Source organism: Heteronotia binoei, chromosome 21, assembly GCF_032191835.1.
Source record: "Heteronotia binoei isolate CCM8104 ecotype False Entrance Well chromosome 21, APGP_CSIRO_Hbin_v1, whole genome shotgun sequence".
Classification (NCBI taxonomy): Eukaryota; Metazoa; Chordata; class Lepidosauria; order Squamata; family Gekkonidae; genus Heteronotia; species Heteronotia binoei.
In genome coordinates, this window is record NC_083243.1 from 186,369,817 (window position 1) to 186,389,955 (window position 20,139).

At 46.8% G+C, this 20,139-nt stretch overlaps 1 protein-coding gene across 1 annotated transcript in view; it reads left to right on the top strand.

Annotated features, from left to right (window-relative positions):
- EPB41L5 (erythrocyte membrane protein band 4.1 like 5) overlaps window positions 1-20,139 on the top strand; it is a 125,103-nt gene that overhangs the window by 65,935 nt on the left and 39,029 nt on the right. The window contains exons 12-15 of the mRNA XM_060262450.1: window positions 78-184; window positions 4,420-4,447; window positions 6,640-6,682; window positions 14,152-14,258. Coding sequence (XP_060118433.1) covers window positions 78-184; window positions 4,420-4,447; window positions 6,640-6,682; window positions 14,152-14,258 — 285 coding nt within the window. The remainder of the gene's footprint in view (window positions 1-77; window positions 185-4,419; window positions 4,448-6,639; window positions 6,683-14,151; window positions 14,259-20,139) is intronic.

Here is a 20,139-nt window from a genome sequence, read left to right on the forward strand (position 1 = left end):
TATATGCTGCCAACTTGGTGGTCATCAAAGTCATCAAAGTTTGTTATTTCTTTGCTGTGTTCCTTGCTCTGATCTAGTGGGAAAACAGAGTACCAGACCACAAAAACTAACAAAGCTAGAAGGTCCGCATCTTTTGAAAGAAGGCCTAGCAAACGATATTCAAGAAGGACACTACAAATGAGAGGTAACTTCTCTTTTACTATTTAACAGTGTTACTGTGCTTACTGTGCTTGCAGAGCGTCCAGAATCTGGAGCTTTCTCTTGAGATCATACTAACTCAGTGGAATTTTTGATTTCTCTTCTTTTAACATTCAGCTGCCATGTAATATCTCAAATTGCCTTCAATGCTGAAGGAAGGTCTGAAAACAGACGGTGGTAGTTGCGGTGAAATAAGGCTGAAGCCCTCATGAACTCACAGTTGTTTGGATTCTGGCCAGTTCTAAGAATTACAATATTGTATAGAAAGTTTGAGTCCAGCGGAGCCTTTAAGACCAACAAAGTTTTATTCAAGGTATGATCTGTCGGAGCCTTTAAGACCAACAAAGTTTTATTCAAGGTATGATCTGTGCACGCACGCTTCCTCAGATACAATGAAATGGAATTTGTTTTCCCTTGGAATTAAATCCAAACAATGTTGACCTTATAAACTTAGCTTGTTATTCCTGATTGCATCTGTTTAAAAACTTCATTATGTTGTATGTATCAGTTTGTTCTGATAAAGCTGAGTGCGAAATCTGGCTAAGCCTAAAGCTAACCAGCCCTATTTTCCAAGGTTTTATTCCGTTATTCTAGAGGCTTTAAAAAAGATTAAGCTTCCAGCAGTGGACAATCCAGTCAGTAGTCTGGCTTCAGCATCCATTGAGGCCTTTGGGTGGTCCTCAGACTTGGCAAGAGCAGCGAGCAGTTCCTTTTAAAGGAGTCAGCCACTTTAGTGAAGGCCTGGAGAAGTACTCCAGACAAAGTTTCAATAGGCCCTTCAAGGGAAAATGGCAACCCAAGTCCAGAGAGAACATAGTCTTTTCCTTTCCCAGCAAACATGGCCAAAACTCCAGGGGTCCCAAGAAGAGTAGTTTAGCATGACTATGCTGGGCATCCCACCATATTCAGCATCAGGGGTTGGCTTCAGAGTTTCACTTCTCATGAGTAGCACACGGTGACCAACAAGTGGGTGCTGGACACAGTCACCAACAGTTACTCCTTCGAATTTTGCAGTCTTCCAACCTATTGATCCTTTGAAATTCCAAAGAGCCTGTCTATGAAAAACACCAGTTAGAATTGAAGAAGAGAAGGGATTGGATTGGATTTATACCCTGCCCTTCACTACTTGAAGGTGTCTCAGGGCGTCTTACAATCTCCTTTCCCTTCCCTTCCCTTCCCTTCCCTTCCCTTCCCTTCCCTTCCCTTCCCTTCCCTTCCCTTCCCTTCCCTTCCCTTCCCTTCCCCACAACAGATACCCTGTGAGGTAGGTGGGGCTGAGAGAGCTCTCCCAGAACTGTTCTTAAACAGAACAGCTTTGAAAACTTGTGGCTAACCCAAGGACACATCAGCAGCCGCAAGTGGAGGAGTGCAAAATCAAACCCAGTTCTCCGAGATAAGAGTCTGCACACTTAACCACTACACCAAGCTGGCTCTTATTGAATATGGCTATTCAACATCCATTAGACATCAGTGCCATAGAACCGGTCTCCCCAGAGGGAAGAACACAGAAAGTGTATTTGATGTTCTTCATCGGCCCCAAGAAAACGGAGACATCTGAGCCCTATTGGATATGAAGTGACTGAACAGGCATATTCTAACAAAGTTCAAGATGAAGTCCATAAAATCTATAGTGGCTGTGATTCAACATGGAGACTTCATGTGTTCCAACGATCTGTCAGAAGTGTATTTAGAAGTGTAATTCCTGAGAGGGAAGTTTTTTCTCCTTAGAGTTTGGAAAGGTTCCTTGTTTACACATTGCTCTGTCCAGTCTGGGGAGAGTGCATTTATTCTATTTCTACAGTTATTATGGGGAGTTATGGCTTGGACAAGCCCCTCCCCTCAGGAACCAAAAGTGGTTAGCCAGCCCTGTCTTCGGAGGAGGAGCTGTGATCCCAGTTGTCAGAACTACCCTCCTCCGGGCCCACTGAGAAGGAAGCCTCACAGTATGTGAATACAAATCTTCCTTTCCAAGAAGGGCTAAACATCCTTTTTATTTTATTTTACTGTATTTCTTATTTTGGAATATTAGATCAGAATAGTAATGATATATTTGAATGCATTTGTCTGGTCTGGTAATGGAGGAGATATAATACTGCTCTACAGATCACCCCACCTCAAAGAAAAAGAAGCTATTATGAGAGGAGACAGATGGAGTGTCAGTCAGTTAATCTTAACACTCTATAATTTAAGCTGCGCCTTGGCAGAGGCTGAGCACATTTCAGAGAGCTCTGAGAGAGAGCAGATAAGAAGTACTATAAGGGTGAGGTTTGGCTTTCTAAATAGCTGGGGGAGTTGTTGAGAATATCTGAGTTTGTGTGACTGTGTGATTGCTGAAAATTCTGAGTTTATGGCTGCTGGGGAACTGCTGTTTGTTTCTGTAAGGGAAGATTTTGCCTCACTAACCTGTTACAGTTCTTTGAGGGGGTGAACAAACATGTGGACAAAGGGGACCCAATAGATGTTGTTTACCTTGACTTCCAGAAAGCTTTTGATAAAGTTCCTCATCAAAGGCTCCTTAGTAAGCTCGAGAGTCATGGTCTAAAAGGACAGGTCCTCTTGTGGATCAAAAAGTGGCTAATTAATAGGAAGCAGAGAATGAGTATAAATGGGCAGTCTTCACAGTGGAGGACGGTAAGCAGTGGGGTGCCTCAGGGCTCAGCACTGGGTCCCATGCTCTTTAACTTGTTCATTAATGATCTGGAGTTGGGAGTAAGCAGTGAAGTGTCCACGTTTGCAGATGACACTAAATTGTTCAGGGTGGTGAGAACCAGAGAGGATTGTGAGGCACTCCAAAGGAATCTGTTGAGGCTGGATGAGTGGGGGTCAGCGTGGCAGATGAGGTTCAGTGTGGCCAAGTGCAAAGTGATGCACATTGGGCCAAGAATCCCAGCTACAAATACAAGTTGATGGGGTGTGAACTGGCAGAGACTGACTAAGAAAGAGATCTTGGGGTCGTGGTAGATAACTCACTGAAAATGTCAAGACAGTGTGCGATTGCAATAAAAAAGGCCAACGCCATGCTGGGAATTATTAGGAAGGGAATGGAAAACAAATCAGCCAGTATCATAATGCCCCTGTATAAATCGATGGTGCGGTCTCATTTGGAATACTGTGTACAATTCTAGTCTCCGCACCTCAAAAAGGATATTATAGCATTGGAAAAAGTCCAGAAAAGGGCAACAAAAATGATTAAAGGTTTGGAACACTTTCCCTAAGAAGAAAGGTTAAAATGCTTGGGGCTCTTTAGCTTGGAGAAACGTCGACTGAGGGATGACATGATAGAGGTTTGCAAGATTATGCATGGGATGGAGAAAGCAGAGAAAGAAGTACTTTTCTCCCTTTCTCACAATATAAGAACTCGTGGGCATTCAATGAAATTGCTGAGCAGTCAGGTTAAAACGGATAAAAGGTGATTAACATGTGGAATTCACTGCCACAGGAGGTGGTTTCAGCTACAAGCATATTCAGCTTTAAGAGGGGATTGGATAAAAATATGGAGCAGAAGTCCATCAGTGGCTATTAGCTTCAGTATATATATATATATATGTGTGTGTGTATACACACACACATGCATATATTGGTCACTGTGACACAGTGTTGGACTGGATGGGCCAATGGCCTGATCCAACATGGCTTCTCTTATGTTCTTAATTAAGAAGGATACATTTACACATATATCTCCAATTTTGTCATATTTATTCGCTTAACTGTTTTCCCCTGGAATTAAATCCAAACAGTGTTGACCTTATAAACTTAGCTTGTTATTCCTGATTGCATCTGTTTAAAAACTTCATTATGTTGTAGGCTAATTTGCTGTTTAACCTCTGCCTTATGTATATGGCCTGGGAAATTCCATTTCATTGTATCTGAGGAAGTATGTGCGCACACGAAAGATCATATCTTGAATACAACTTTGTTGGTCTTAAAGGTGCCCCTGGACACAAACTTTGTTCTGCCGCTTCAGACCAATACCCAATACCCTGGATCTAATATTGTACAAAGGGAGACTTTGCTTTCTCTCCTCATCAACTTGTCCATTCTAGTTAATGGCAGTACTTGTGGAAGGTGAACGGTTGCATAGCATGGAATCCCTATATGGTCTCCCCCACCCTGCCCTGCATTCTAGTTGTTTTTTAAATGCGTTTTGCCTGTGGTGTATTCTAACTATTTTATGCAGAATTCTTGATACCACGTAACTGATTTTTAATTTTTTTTTTACAGCCAATCTTACTAAACCTGAAGAAACTAGGTAAGACCCTGTTTGACACGAAAGGCTTTGTCTAAAGTAATGTTTCTTCCGTCCATGATTATTTCTTGAGAATCACTTATTTCTGAGCACATTTCCCTCATCTGGTCATCTGCACAGGACTATCAGGAAAGTTATTTGGGCAGAGGATATTGAATACTGAATTGCCATTGCCTATAGGGCTTCCATGATTTGACTTCCCATGTGGACTTCTCAGACAGTTATTTGAAAGCTACAAATTTAGCTAAGAAAATTTAAGTGAAAAAAAAGAAGATTAAGGTGCTAAGTGTTTGTTGTGAAACTCTGACATTTTGTGTAGTTAGAAAGCATGCTTGAAACTTGTGAAAATACTTTAAATTGGTTAGACACATAGTGGGAGCGGCAAAAGGAATTGCATTCCCTTGCCACAACCTGCAGTTTTCTGCCATAAAATGCTTCTGATATTATCTTCCTTCGTTTCCTCTTGTTACTGTACTTCTAAACACTGTACTTCTGCAGAGTTTGCTACTGAACAAACGAGATGCTTAGAATATTCAAGTTTGCCCAATTTTTGACATCCTCTCCTTTCAGAGTCTCTCCCTAGTGAATGAGAATATTAAAATAAATCTGTTTTTAGTAAAGAATATGCTCAAAGATGCTGGGTTAATGTGAGGTTATTTGCATTTAGCCAAAGAAGCAATGTTTGCATCTGCTTTCTAGCAGGCAGAGGTTTGTATTTTGGGATATGGACATGTGGCCCAAGCTGGTTCTTGAAGAAGGTTTCAGGTATTCTTTCACTCATCTTTGAGTGTCCAGATTTGCAGAAATAAGGAGTTAGAACCTATGACCCTCTTCCATTAACCAAGCAGAGTTGCACCCTTCTTAGCCTGTTTTCTTTAGTGGATTTAGAAGGATGTACTGTCAGGATTGTACTGACAGGCTTCTTTCAACAGAAAAAGAATTCCTCAAACACAGAATTACTTTTCTGATGGAGCATATTTTCTGTTGGAAGAAGGGGGTCATAAGATCAATCCAAGATTTATTCTTTATTGTAAACAACCTTGTTTCAAAATTTTCTTTTCCTAATGTTTTATGGTAGTTGTACTGATTTCCCTGTCTAGCGGAAGACAAAGCAGCTTGAAGGGAATCTGTAGCCCTTCTTTCGCTGAGCCTGATTTCATGCTGGGGCTTGTTCCGAGTGGAGAGCCTTTTTGATCCCGGCGCTTTGCTCCGTTTTCGCACAAGTTGCCCGGAAGCTGCGAGTTGGTGCGCCATTCTCCCGCGGCAAGCAGAAACCGCTTGGAAGAGGATCCTGCTTGCTCGGAAGAGCACCGTGCCAACCTGCAGCTCCGGGGCAACTTGTGCGAAAACTGAGAGAAGCCCCGGGAGCAAAAGGGCTCTCCACCCGGAACAAGCCTCGTGCTAAATCGGTCTGATTGTTTATTGATAACGTTGTAGGATGTTCGCTCCAGAGCCAGTGATGTTGTGTTGGACTGTACATTTTAATTAACGTTGGTAATTAAAATTGATCATGAAAGATGCGTACTGTTTGAATAAAAAACATTAGCTCAGCAGAGAGAAATGTGCTGCTGCTCAAAGAACTATTTGCTAGTACCAGGTTTGAATCTTCCTATACAGGAAAGTTCATAAAAGAACCGAACAATCTAACATAGTTTAGGTGTGTTTTCAAGCTCTTCTGGGAGCATACTGTGAAACTGGATGCGCATAGAGTTAAGGCAAATAATGTGTTCTACATTCCAGAATGCAGGGTTTATAAAAGAAACAAATGCTTTCAAATGGTCGCTGGCATATTTTATTCTCTCATGTTTTCAGTTTTGCCCTCACTTCAGACATACTTCTACTCTTATGCCTTTGCAAGATTCTTTTGCTTAACTTCATGAGACATATAAAATTCCTAGAATTTTAACCATGTTTTGATTTCCGGCTTAATGTAAATTGATGATGATTTAGAGAAAAGCCCATCTAATGTGGTGTTGAGAATGTTGGTGTCATAAACAGCTACAGTGAAAGCTCTTCTGGAATCAAATGGTGGGATTTAAATCTCAGACTAAATAATGCTTTAGTCTGAAAGCTAGAGTGCATGGAATTAGATCAAGCTTTTCATTTGCTGTTCTGCTTCTGAGACTGAATAAATCCATAATTTAGCCATTTGGTCTTTGGAAAATTAAGTTGAAATTATTGGATTTTTCTTTCAGCCTTCCAAATAATGCTTCAAGCCAAAATAATGGGTCACAACAAGTAAGTCTGGCTATTCTGTTTACTTACAATTCTTCTAATAAGCCTTTGGGCCATAAGGAAACTATCCTCAGAACTTAATGGCCTCAGATTTTGAAAAAGGTCCAACAGTGGGAAAAATGGCAGTTTGCTAATTTAATCTTGAAGATTTATTTATTTGTGAAAATATTTCTTCCTCGTGGTGGTTTACAAGAAATAATTAAACCGTTTTAAAATTAAAAAAAACCAAAGGAACTCTTCCACCAAAGATACTTGCTGTTCGTGTTCCATAAAAGGCCCCTGCAAACAAACAAGACTTTGCAGAGTCTCCTGAGGATCTCGCGTGAGGGGGCTTTCCTCACCACTTCAGGGGGTCCTTTATTTCATAAAGTGGGGGCTGCAGTGAAAAAGGCTTGGGCTCTGGTTGAAACCAGACAGGCCACCCTAAGTGGGGAGACAACCAGCAGCTGGCAGCATGAAGATGATACTTGTCACATTGGAATATGTCTCCTCTCGTATCCGTCAGGTATGTGACTCTAGGCCAGTGGTGGTGAACTTATGGCACAGGTGCCAGAGGCGGCACTCAAAGCCCTTTCTGTGGGCACATGCGCTCCCTCAACCCCCTGCGCATGAGGCTCGGCTCCCCCCGCCACCCTCCCTGCTGCCGCCCCTGCCTTCCCTCCCTCCCTGGAGCTGCAATGCAGCCACGCTCCGTGCCCCCCCCCTCCTCAGAGGCATGCTGCGCTACGCCGAAGCTGGACCCTACCGGCTTCGATACTGTTGGCGCGCCTTATAACTCTTTGAAGCCTGCGCGGGAGGAGGCTTCACTCCCCTTTACTTCTGGCTTTGAAAAGTTAGAAGGTGCGCTGGCTGCATCGAAGCCAGTAGGATCCAGCTTCGGCGCGGCTTGGCATGCTTCTGAGGAGGAAGGGGGCCACAGAGCGTGGCTGCATTACAGCTCTGGGAAGGGAGGGAAGGCTGGGGGCTGCGGGGGGAGCCAAGCCTCATGTGCATGGGGGGCAGGGAGCGCGCGTGCCCATAGAGAGGGCTCTGAGTGGCTTGGTTTGGAGAGGGATTTAAAGAAACAAATGCCTTCTCTAAGCTGGCCGATGGGGTGATGGGGACTTTGAGAGCCACAGAACAGTTGCGAAAGAACCATCTGTAGCTCCCGAGCCACGGTTTGGCTACCCGTGTTCCAGGTGGTAGCTGGAGGTTGCTGGCTTTTACAACTGATCTCCAGGTGACGGAGGTCAGTTCGCCTGGAGAAAATATCTGCTTTGGAAGGTGGATCCTGTGGCATTATACCTTTCTCAGCATGGGTGCAGAACAGGGTTGCCAATCCCCAGATGGTGGCTGGAAACCTCCTGGGATTACAACGAATCTCCAGGTGATAAGAGATCAGTTTTCCTGGAGAAGATGACTGCTTTGGAAGGTGGACTCTATGGAGTCATATCTCATTGAAGCGCCTCCTCTCCCCACACTCAGGCTCCTTCCCCCAAATCTCCAGCTATTTCCCAACCCAAACCTGGCAACCCTAACTGGGCCTCCTTCAGAGAGACAACAGGAAACTCCAACCTTTTTGAGCTCATGGGCACTTTTGGAATTCTGACGTTGGGGAGGGGGGTGCAACCACATAAGAACATAAGAACATAAGAGAAGCCATGTTGGATCAGGCCAACGGCCCATCAAGTCCAACACTCTGTGTCACACAGTGGCAAAAAATGTTATATACACACATACACTGTGGCTAATAGCCACTGATGGACCTGTGCTCCATACACTGTGGCTAATAGCCACTGATGGACCTGTGCTCCATACACTGTGGCTAATAGCCACTGATGGACCTGTGCTCCATATTTTTATCTAAACCCCTCTTGAAGGTGGCTATACTTGTGGCCGCCACCACCTCCTGTGGCAGTGAATTCCACATGTTAATCACCCTTTGGGTGAAGAAGTACTTCCTTTTATCCGTCTTAACCTGTCTGCTCAGCAATTTCATCGAATGCCCACGAGTTCTTGTATTGTGAGAAAGGGAGAAAAGTACTTCTTTCTCTACTTTCTCCATTCCATGCATTATCTTGTAAACCTCTATCATGTCACCCCGCAGTCGACGTTTCTCCAAGCTAAAGAGTCCCAAGCGTTTCAACCTTTCTTCATAGGGAAAGTGCTCCAGCCCTTTAATCATTCTAGTTGCCCTTCTCTGCACCTTCTCTAAAGCTATAATATCCTTTTTGAGGTGCGGCGACCAGAACTGCACACAGTACTCCAAATGAGACCGCACCATCGATTTATACAGGGGCATTATGATACTGGCTGATTTGTTTTCAATTCCCTTCCTAATAATTCCCAGCATGGCATTGGCCTTTTTTATTGCAAACGCACACTGTCTTGACACTTTCAGTGAGTTATCTATCATGACCCCAAGATCTCTCTCTTGGTCAGTCTCTGCCAGTTCACACCCCATCAACTTGTATTTGTAGCTGGGATTCTTAGCCCCAATGTGCATTACTTTGCACTTGGCCACATTGAACCGCATCTGCCACGTTGACGCCCACTCACCCAGCCTCAACAGATCCCTTTGGAGTTCCTCACAATCCTCTCTGGTTCTCACCACCCTGAACAATTTAGTGTCATCCGCAAACTTGGCCACTTCACTGCTCACTCCGAACTCTAAATCATTTATGAACAAGTTAAAAAGCATGGGACCCAGTACCGAGCCCTGCGGCACCCCACTGCTTACCGTCCTCCACTGCGAAGACTGCCCATTTATACTCACTCTCTGCTTCCTATTACTCAGCCAGTTTTTGATCCACAAGAGGACCTGTCCTTTTACTCCATGATTCTCAAGCTTTCTAAGGAGCCTTTGATGAGGAACTTTATCAAAAGCTTTCTGGAAGTCAAGGTAAACAACATCTATCGGGTCTCCTTTGTCCACATGTTTGTTCACCCCCTCAAAGAAATGCAACAGGTTAGTGAGGCAAGATCTTCCCTTGCAGAACCCATGCTGAGTCTTCCTCAATAACCCGTGTTCATCAATGTGCCTACTCATTCTGTCCTTGATAATGGTTTCTACCAACTTTCCCGGTATTGAAGTCAGACTGACTGGCCTGTAGTTTCCCGGATCTCCTCTGGAACCTTTTTTAAAGATGGGGGTGACATTTGCTACCTTCCAGTCCTCAGGAATGGAGGCAGATTTCAATGAAAGATTACAGATTTTTGTTAGAAGATCCACAAGTTCAACTTTGAGTTCCTTCAGAACTCTCGGATGTATGCCATCCGGACCCGGTGACTTATTAGTTTTTAATTTGTCTATCAGTTGTAGGACCTCCTCATTTGTCACCTCAATCTGACTCAGGTCTTTCAACACCCCTTCCAAAATTAGTGGTTCTGGGGCGGGCAAAAAGTTCTCGTCTTCTACAGTGAAGACGGAGGCAAAAAATTCATTTAGCTTTTCAGCCATTTCCCTATCCTCCTTCAGTAATCCTTTTACCCCATGGTCATCCAAGGGCCCCACTGCCTCCCTGGCTGGTTTCCTACTTCTAATATATTTGAAGAAAGTTTTATTGTTGGTCTTTATGTTTTTTGCAATATGCTCCTCATAGTCCCTTTTTGCCTGCCTGATCACAGTCTTGCATTTGATTTGCCACAGCCTGTGTTCCCTTTTACTAATCTCACTTGGACTGGTTTTCCACCGCTTAAAGGAGTCCTTCTTACCTTTTACAGCTTCCATTACTTTATTTGTTAACCACGCAGGCCTTTTCTTATGCCTGTTTGTGCCTTTCCTAACTTGTGGTATGTATTTTATCTGAGCTTCTAGGATTATAGTTTTAAATAGCGTCCAAGCTTTCTCAAGGGTTTTGACCGTATGTACCTTTCCTTTCAGTTTCTTCCTCACATGCCTCCTCATCTCAGTGTATTTACCCCTTTTAAAGTTAAACGTGGTTGTGGTGGTCTTTTTGGACAACTCCCTATTTATACAAACGGTGAAATCAATAACATTATGGTCACTGCTCCCAAGCGGCGCAATCACTTTTACATCTCTCACCAAGTCTTGGGCATTACTTAGGACCAAATCCAGGATCGCCCCACCCCTGGTAGGTTCTGAGACCATCTGCTCCATAGCACAGTCATTGAGAGCATCAAGAAACTCAATCTCTTTCTCTCGACCAGAACACATATTGACCCAATCAATCTGCGGGTAGTTAAAATCACCTATTACAACACAGTTTTTACGTTTAGCCGCTATCTTTAAGCCTTCCATCATATTATAATCGTCCTCTCTCTTTTGATTTGGTGGGCGATAACAAACTCCCATAGTTAAATTTCCTTTTGGGCCCTCTATTTCAACCCAAAGCATTTCTAAAAGGGAATCTAATTCTCTGATCTCAGCCTTACTGGACCGTATATCCTCTCTGACATACAGAGCCACCCCACCTCCAACCCTTCCCTCCCTATCCTTCCGATATAGCTTATATCCAGGAATCACCGTGTCCCACTGATTATCCTCATTCCACCAAGTTTCTGAAATTCCCACAATGTCTATGTTTTCTCCCAGCACTAAACATTCCAATTCACCAATTTTACTTTGAACACTTCTAGCATTTGCATACAAACATCTATAATTTCCCAGGCGAGCTAGGCCCGCCACCTTCCTCCTGCCGCCTCGAGACACTGGCAGACAGTCCATATTGTTTGTCACCTTCACAGTGGACAACTCCGGTCCGTTACCCGGTAGAAAAATAGCAGCTAACCCTTCATCTCTTTGAGACGAGTCCTCCCGAACCAGAGACATTTCATCTCCTGTCGGCTTTCCCCCAAGATTTAGTTTAAAAACTGCTCTGCCACCTTTTTGATTTTAAGCGCCAGCAGCCTGGTTCCATCCGGGGACAAGTGGAGACCGTCTCTTTTGTACAGCTCCCGCTTGTTCCAGAAAGCATCCCAGTGCCTAACAAACTTAAACCCTTCCTCCTTACACCATCGTCTCATCCACACATTGAGACTTCTAATTTGTGCCTGTCTCTCCTGCCCTGCACGTGGAACAGGTAGCACTTCCGAGAAGGCTACCTTGGAGGTCCTGGCCTTAAGTCTCCCGCCTAGCAGCCTAAATTTTTCCTCCAGGACCTCACGACTGCATTTCCCCACATCGTTGGTGCCAACATGCACCACGACCACAGGCTCCTCCCCAGCACTGTCTATCAGTCTATCTACTACACGCGTAATGTCCGCTACCTTCGCACCAGGCAGGCAAGTCACCATACGGTCAGTACGCGGTTTCGCCACCCGGCTGTCTACTTGCCTAATGATCGAATCACCAACTACCAATACCCCCCCTCTCCCCCTGCTCAGGGATGGTTCCTTGGCGCGAAAGGATTCCCGCTCACCGACCGAAGAAGAGGTCCCTTCTGAGGGCGCATTCCCCTTATCCTCAGCACGGTGCCCTGTTCCCTCTCGACCCTCACGCTCTCTGGCAGCAACGGGGCTGCTACGTTCAGAGCGGGGCTCATCTAATACGCCCCCGAGAGTCTTCCCCAAGTGCCTAACTGACCGTCTCTGCTTCTCCAGGGCAGTCACCTCGGCCTCAAGGGTACGAACTCGTTCCCTGAGGACCAGGAGCTCCTTGCATCGAGCACACACCCAAGACTTCTGTCCTTTGGGCAGATAGTCATACATGTGACACTCAGTGCAAAACACTGGAAAGCCCCCAACCCCCTGCTGGCATTCTATCTTCATTGTATATATATATATATTAAAATATACAGTCCTCTTTAAATGCTGTTTAAGTGGCTCCCCTTCTGGCGGGTCAACTTACCTAAACTTACCTTATTGGGAACTTACCTTATTTGGAGAACAAGGAAGCCAGGGATCTGGGTTCCTGCTCCTTAGAGAGCCCCTAGGCGAAGAGCCACAGGCCAAGAGCCCTTTAGCTCTCGCCCTTCGGCTCGCGCCAAAGGCTCGCGCCTTTGGCAAGGCGCAGCTTAAAATGCAAAGAGGTGGAGCAGGGCACTCCTCAGCAATCACTCTCAATCAGCAGCAATCACTCTCAATCTCTTTCACCCTTAAGGCAGTCAACCAAACAAAGAGCAGTCAACCAAACAAAGAGCAGTTCCCCAGCTATCACACCTTAGAATTTTAGGCAGCCCCACAAACCTTAGAATGTAGTCCTTCAAAACTCAGAAATTCTCAGCAATTTCTCCAGCTGTCTCAGCTATCAGAGCTGCTCTGCTCTGCTCCTCCCAGACCTCTGTGAGATGTGCTCAGCCTTTGGCAAGGCGCAGCTTAAAATGCAAAGAGGTGGAGCAGGGCACTCCTCAGCAATCACTCTCAATCAGCAGCAATCACTCTCAATCTCTTTCACCCTTAGAATGTAGTCCTTCAAAACTCAGAAATTCTCAGCAATTTCTCCAGCTGTCTCAGCTATCAGAGCTGCTCTGCTCTGCTCCTCCCAGACCTCTGTCCTCTGCTCCTCCCAGACCTCAATACAGCCCCCAAGCACAACACGCAGAGGAAACGTCCTTGCAGGTGTTCCTGCAGTTTTAGGGAGGGGGTTAGATGGGACCCACTAGGGCAGGGGTGGCTAAACTTGCTTAACATAAGAGCCACATAGAATAAATGTCAGATGAGTGAGAGCCACCAGACATGAACGTCAGATGTCTGAGAGAAGAAAGGAAAATAGATGGTGGAAGGGAGCAGGGAGGGAGAGGTGGAAAGAAAGCAACTTGAACTTCAGATGCATTCTCCACTGGCTGGCTTGGTTTGAAGAAATGGTTTAAAGTATTGATCTGAAAGGCCAGATCATCTGAATCCAAGAAAGGAGAAAGCTGGCAAACCAGATGTAGCTGATAGAAATGACACTTGACCACTGCACCCACCAGCTTTTCAAACAGCATGGCTCTTACGCCAATGAAAGTGTGTACTCAAGTAGGAAATGCTTCCCTAGTGTCCCTGAATGCAGAATTGTGTACACTAGAGACAGCACTACTTTTGGTATCTTCCCATCCAACAGTTGCATGCTGTTAAGAATATGCATAAAAAGAGCCCTGTTGTCTCAGACCAGTTGTCCATCTAGTCCAACATGCTCTCTCGCACAGTGGCCAAACAGTTGCCCTAGAGGGCCAGCAAACAGAGGCCAAGGCCTTGCCTGATGTTGCTTCCTCGTACTGGTGTTTAGAGGTTTATTGTCTCTGGATGTGGAAGTTCCCTTTAGTCCCTCTGGCTAGTAGCCAATGATAGTTCTAACCTCACTGAATCTTGTCTAATCTCCTTTTAAAGCCGTTTGTGTCTCTGGCCATCACTTTTGTTAGATACCGTGTAGTTGTGGGAGTATCTGGGTACCTTTTGCCGTGAGGTGGTTGTGCTCACCGTTGGAATCCAGCCGTATGAGAAAAGTAAACGGTTGTTGATTTTCTGAGCGTGAGGGAAAATATGCTGTTATTGTCTATGCAACAACATGTTTGTAGCTAAAATATTTTAGCCTTCATGTTTTGTCTTTCAAGAACTGGAATGCAATGCCCTCGGTAACAGCAGTTTCTTCTGGGCCAGCCTTAGTTGAAATAGAAACTCTTCCAAGGAGTCCTGGGACCAGCCAACAAGACAACAAATGGTGCGTAACTCTGGTCTCTGCTTGTGCTGGCTTTGGAAAGAGAATGTTGTTATGATTCACTTCAAATACCTTTTCCACAAGTGATCATAGACATACTAATCACATTTATGTAATCGAAAAAGAATAAACTGAGGGGCTTGGTGTTTGTGTGGAAACCCTGTTCTAAGCCCAGTCTGAATCCTCTGTCACTGTGTCGTTTGGATTCATTGGGGCAAGCCTGTTTCTGTAGCACCTTCTTATGGGAGTATCATTCTGGGTGCTTGCTCTGGGATGCGATGGAAAATTTCTCTATTCAACCTGTTCAGCTATGATTATGCTCACAACAGAGTGCTTAGCTCAAAAGGATACAGAATAGTTATATTTTTAAGTATTTTAGACACACATACACACTTAACAAATTTGAACTTCTCGACTGCCTACATTTCTACAGTGCTCGGGAAGTGTTTGCTTAGAAATGGAAATGATTGTAGAGAAGCGTTTCATTTAAATTCATTTCTCTTCTCTTGTTGGCTCAAGCTCTGGCTTTCCTTCAAGATAAGATCACGGTTCCTCTTTTCCATCGTTCTCTCTCAAGAATACTGACTAACTTCTAAGGGGGCAGTGTACTCTTAAAAGAGGACCTTTAATTCTCTTACATTTTTGAGCGGTCAGATTTATTATCTTAAACTGTTTTCATCCTCTCAAAAATCGTTCTACATACGATCAGAACCAGAATCTCCTTATATATATTTAAGAGAATATGATATTGCAAATATGGATTGCTTGTGATCTTGTTATTTCAGACCATTGTGATTTATGCATATTTAATTTGTCGATTTGTTAAAAGTGTGAGCTTTATACTGAACAGTGTACCCTTGCTTTCACTTTCCTTTGATGCAATCAAAAACATAATCAAAGGGTACTTTATATTTTCTTTTTGGCTATGATTTGTTCTGCTGTCTGAAACTGAAGATTTTTCTCTGCGATCTTGGTTGACCAATTAGTTTCTTCCTTCTCTGCTGGTGGCGGTTGTAAGGTGGTGGTATTTATTTCTATTGTTTTATCGGTATGATGGCTTATCTCTTATAAGCTTGGCATAATTGTGATGTGCATGCTGGTCAATAGCATCTTTGTGTGGAACTCTTAGACTCTAGCTCCAAACAGCTCTGACGGTGTGTCTTTTATAGCCCTATACATTTTTTTTTATTTCAAGGGTTGGCCACAAACTGATGCTTTTTCAGAGAGGATAAAAGATGTGGATAGGATGTCTAGATCTGCGTGGTTATAATCTGTTCTGTGAATATTAGAATCATACGAGGTACAGAGGGGAAAGTAAGATTGTGGCTCTTATTTTCATTATAAAAAGAAACATGTTCTGGTCCTTGCAGTTGTAAAGAAAAGTGCATAAATTGACCCGTAATATTCTGACAATTTCTCTTGAACTCCTAGGACTGCTTCGTACGTGATGCTTCCTACGTGAATGTAATTAGGATTTTTTTAAAAAAAAAAAATGTAGGTAGTCACATATGATAAGTAGGCTCCTTTGTCTTTCGCTATGTACCCATGTTGCAAAGCTGCTTCCTGCTTTGTGTACATACTACAGGATAGATCAGGGGTCCTCAAACTTTTTAAATAGGGGGCCAGTTCACTATCCCTCAGACTGTTGGAGGGCTGGACTGCCGTTACTGTACAAGGCCGCGGGCCGTCAGTTCTCCGTCTTCTGCATCTCTCTCCCTTCCCCACACCACACACCCTGGCCTGGGAACTCACCTCACCTCAGTATCACCTCACACTCTGTCTCCGCCGCTTCAGCCCAGTGCCGGAAGTGTGCGATCTTCTTCGTGGTCTCTGTGCTTCACACTCATGGGATTGTGCGCCTGCGCCGATCCCCGAATCGGTATCTGAAAAGCCCAGGATTTTTCCGCGCCCGGCGCCAGCGGGCATGCGCGGGCGTCCCACTGCGCATGCCCACCAGCGCCAGCGCGGGGATCCCGCCAGTTCCTTTCTAACCGCCGCGCTGAGAGGTGTTCCTTTCGGTTTCCCCGGTCGGTGAGATTTTCTCTGTTTGCCCGTTATCGTTATTAAATAGTTAGTTAGTTACTGTAGTTGTAGTTAGTTAGTGTTTAAAAAAAAAAAAAAAACGTTTCTTTGTTTATCTAGCGGATTACCCTTCGGGGTACTCCGTTCGCGCGCTTTTTCCCCCGTTTTTCTCTCAGACCTTCTGAGTAGTTTTTTCCGTGCGACTGTCGTCTATGGAAAGTCGCTGGGGGTTTTTCAAGCGCTGCCGTGCTTGCGGGAAGAAGATCGCCCCTCCGGACGGCCATTCCCTCTGCCTGTTGTGCCTGGGAGAGTCGCACCGCGTAGAGGCCTGCTCGCATTGCCTACGGTTTTCGAAACAAACGAGAAAAAACCGAGCGGCTCGGCTGGCGGCAGCGCTCACCGAATCGGCGCTTCAGCCTCTTCGACCGATGGAGGTGTCGGCCCCGAAGTCGACCGAAACCCCGGCTCTGGGGCTTGCATCGGCCGATGCTGCTCCGATACTGACTTTGGATGTGCCGGAAGAGCGTGGCTCCACGAAACGTTCCCATGAGGGCTCGGTGGATACGCCCGCTGAGAAACGCTGAGAGGACTCGGGGACCCGAGCTCCGAAAAAGGCGAAGTCGAAGGAGAAGCGAAAAAGACCCCGCACTCCTTCTCCGTCGGGCGATGCGTCGGCGTCAACGTCGACAAAACCGGCAAAAAAGACTCGGGCGTCCCCGCGCCGTAGCCCATCGGCCCAGCAGCGCCTGTCGGCGTCGGAACAAGAACCGGAGATCGATTTGACTCAACGGTCTTCATCGTCGGGTTCACGCCGCCGCTCAGCCAGCGAATCGACCTCGGAGGTCGACGCATCGGCACCGGTCATAGACCCACTGTTCAAGCCCCGAGTCAGGCGTGACACATTTTACGCACCTCAGCGCTTCCCGATACCACCGTGGGAGCAGCGTCGGTGGCAGCCTCCCTACGCCCGGTACGAGACCTGTCGTTGGTACCCGGACGACTACCCAGACTGGGAGCAGACATCACAACTTTCCTCGATGTCGAGAGTATCGCACCGATCCCAGAAGGCGTCGGCGTCGGTATCGGTTCCCCCGGATCGACAATTGGTTCCGGTAGAAGCTGCTCGACGACCACCGGTCCTTCCACCGAGAGAATCGACCCCGATGCTTTCGGAGCACTCCATTCATCCAGACTCCTCATCATCGGAGGCGGAGAGTGAAGTTCAAGGTTTGGAACCTTCACCTGGCTCCCAGACGGCCGAGGATCTCCCGATTTCCCCTTCGGAAGACCTGAAGTCCTATGGGGACCTTGTGAAGCGGATTGCTGCCACCCTCAGACTGCCTGTGACCCAGCCAGAACCCGTAGTGGACGACAATGTGTTCGATATAATGCAGAGGAACACGTCCACTGCGGTTGCCCTGCCGGTTACCAAGGTGATCCTCCAGGTGGTTAAGGAACCTTGGGCAAAACCTTCATCGACGCCCGTCTCATCGAAACGGCTGGACCACATGTATAGGGTCCAAGAGACTGGGGCTGAATTTCTATTTACCCACCCGCGCCCCAACTCAGTGGTAGTCTCTTCCTCCTCAAAGGCAAGGAAGGTTCACTCCTCCCCACCGGATAAAGAAGGGAGGAAGATTGATGGAATGGGCCGCAAGGTCTATTCCGCGGGGGCACTCGGCATCAAGGTGTCTAACTATGCAGCCTGCATGGCTAGATATCAGTATGCCGTGTGGGAACAGCTTTCCCCTTTCCTTTCCTCTTTGAATGAGGACAAGAGGGCTGCTGCGACCAAGTTACAGAAAGAAGGTCTCGCTGTGGCCAGACAACAACTGGCTGCAGCGAAGCACATGGTGGAAGCCTCAGCCAAACAAATCACCTCGGCAGTCTGCATTCGGCGGCACTCCTGGCTCAGGTCTACGGCACTCCACCAGGACACAAAAACCTTCATTGAAGACTTGCCTTTTGAAGGTGACGGGCTCTTCAGCACCACAACTGACTCGGCGCTGCAAGAGTTCGACAAGAGTGTCAAGACCTCTAAGAACTTGGGCGTCCAATCTACCCCTAGGGCTTCCAAATCCAAGCAATGGTCTAAACCCTGGACCAAGAAACCCTATCAGAAGACCTCCCCTGAGCCGTGGCGTCCCCGTCCTGCCCAGGCTGAGCGATCACCCTATCCGGGTAACGGCAGGAACCGTTACGGGTCACAACCTCCTAACAAGTCGAAGGGGGCTCGCTCCCAGAAGCAGGGGGTTTGACTTTCTGCAAGCACGCGTCATCGCCCCCACGGGAAACCCTTCCATCCGCCTTCGCCCTTTCCTACCTGCTTGGGAGTTGATCTCTACAGACAGGTGGGCTTTATCCATCGTGAAAGAGGGCTACAAAATAGAGTTTGTTCAGACCCCGGACCGGTCCGTGGTAGTTACCACTTCCCCTTCCCCACCTCTGCTGGCGGAGGTGAACAACCTCCTACAGAAACAAGCCATAGAGGAAGTTCCATTGGAGGCCAGGACAGGAGGTTTCTACTCCCGCTACTTCCTGGTCCCCAAACGGGACGGGGGCCTGAGGCCTATCATGGACCTTCGGAGTCTGAACAAATTTATTCGGTACCAGAAGTTCAGAATGGCCACGCTGCAAACAATCCTGCCCCTCATCAATCAAGGGGACTGGATGGCGACCCTGGACCTCAAGGATGCCTACTTTCATGTCAGCATTCATCCTGCGTTCAGGCGCTTCCTAAGGTTTGCAGTGGGTGCTCGGCACTTCCAATTCAGGGCCCTGCCGTTTGGACTGTCAACTGCCCCTCGGGTGTTCACGAAGCTGATGAGTGTGGTGGCTGCCCATCTTCGTCTGCAGGGAGTCGTTGTCTTCCCATATATCGACGACTGGCTTCTTGTGGCGAAGTCGAGAGAGAGTCTAACATCACACATTGCCATCACTCTGCGTCTTCTCGGCACCCTGGGGTTGCAGGTCAACCTGGAGAAGTCCCATCTCACTCCTTCGAGGACAGTTCAATTCATAGGGGCTCTGTTGGACACACAGCAACATCGAGCATTCCTTCCTTCGCAGAGAGCGAAGGACATCATCGATCTGGTACAGCTCTTCCGAAGGCGGCAGTGGGGCACGGCCCAGCAGCTCCAGCGGATGCTGGGGTTGATGGCGGCGACGACAAGCGTGCTACGCTTCGCAAGACTGCACATGAGAGGCCTGCAGCTATGGTTCTTGCGCCATTTTCGACCTCTCAGAGACTCACCTCGAAAGAGGTTCACCATTCCACCCGGGACTCTCCGTTCACTGCAATGGTGGGGAGCAGAGAGCAACATCTGCCAAGGGGCTCCTTTTCACCTGCCGGCCCCTACAGTGACCATCGCTACCGATGCTTCCATGTGGGGGTGGGGAGCTCACCTGGAAGATCTATGTGTGGGAGGCAAGTGGACACCGAAATTGAGCCGGTGCCATATAAACTATCTAGAACTGCTGGCAGTTCATTTTGCCCTTCGGTCTTTCCGCCCACTGTTAGCGGGGAAGACTGTAGAATTGCTTACGGACAACACCACTGCCCTGTGTTACATAAACAGACAGGGGGGGACAGTGTCTCGCAGGCTGTGCTCGCTGGCAGTAGATATCTGGGAGGAGTGCCTCCAATGGGACATTTTTGTAAAGGCTACACATCTGCCCGGGGTCCTCAACATACAGGCGGACTCTCTCAGCAGGGGTGGAGCTTCCCCGCACGAATGGGAACTACAATGGAGGTTCCTGGAGCCGGTGTTCCAACTTTGGGGTTACCCGCAGCTGGATGTTTTTGCCACAGCGCAGAACAAGAAGTGCCCCTTGTTCTGTGCCAGGGGAGGTGCGGATCCGG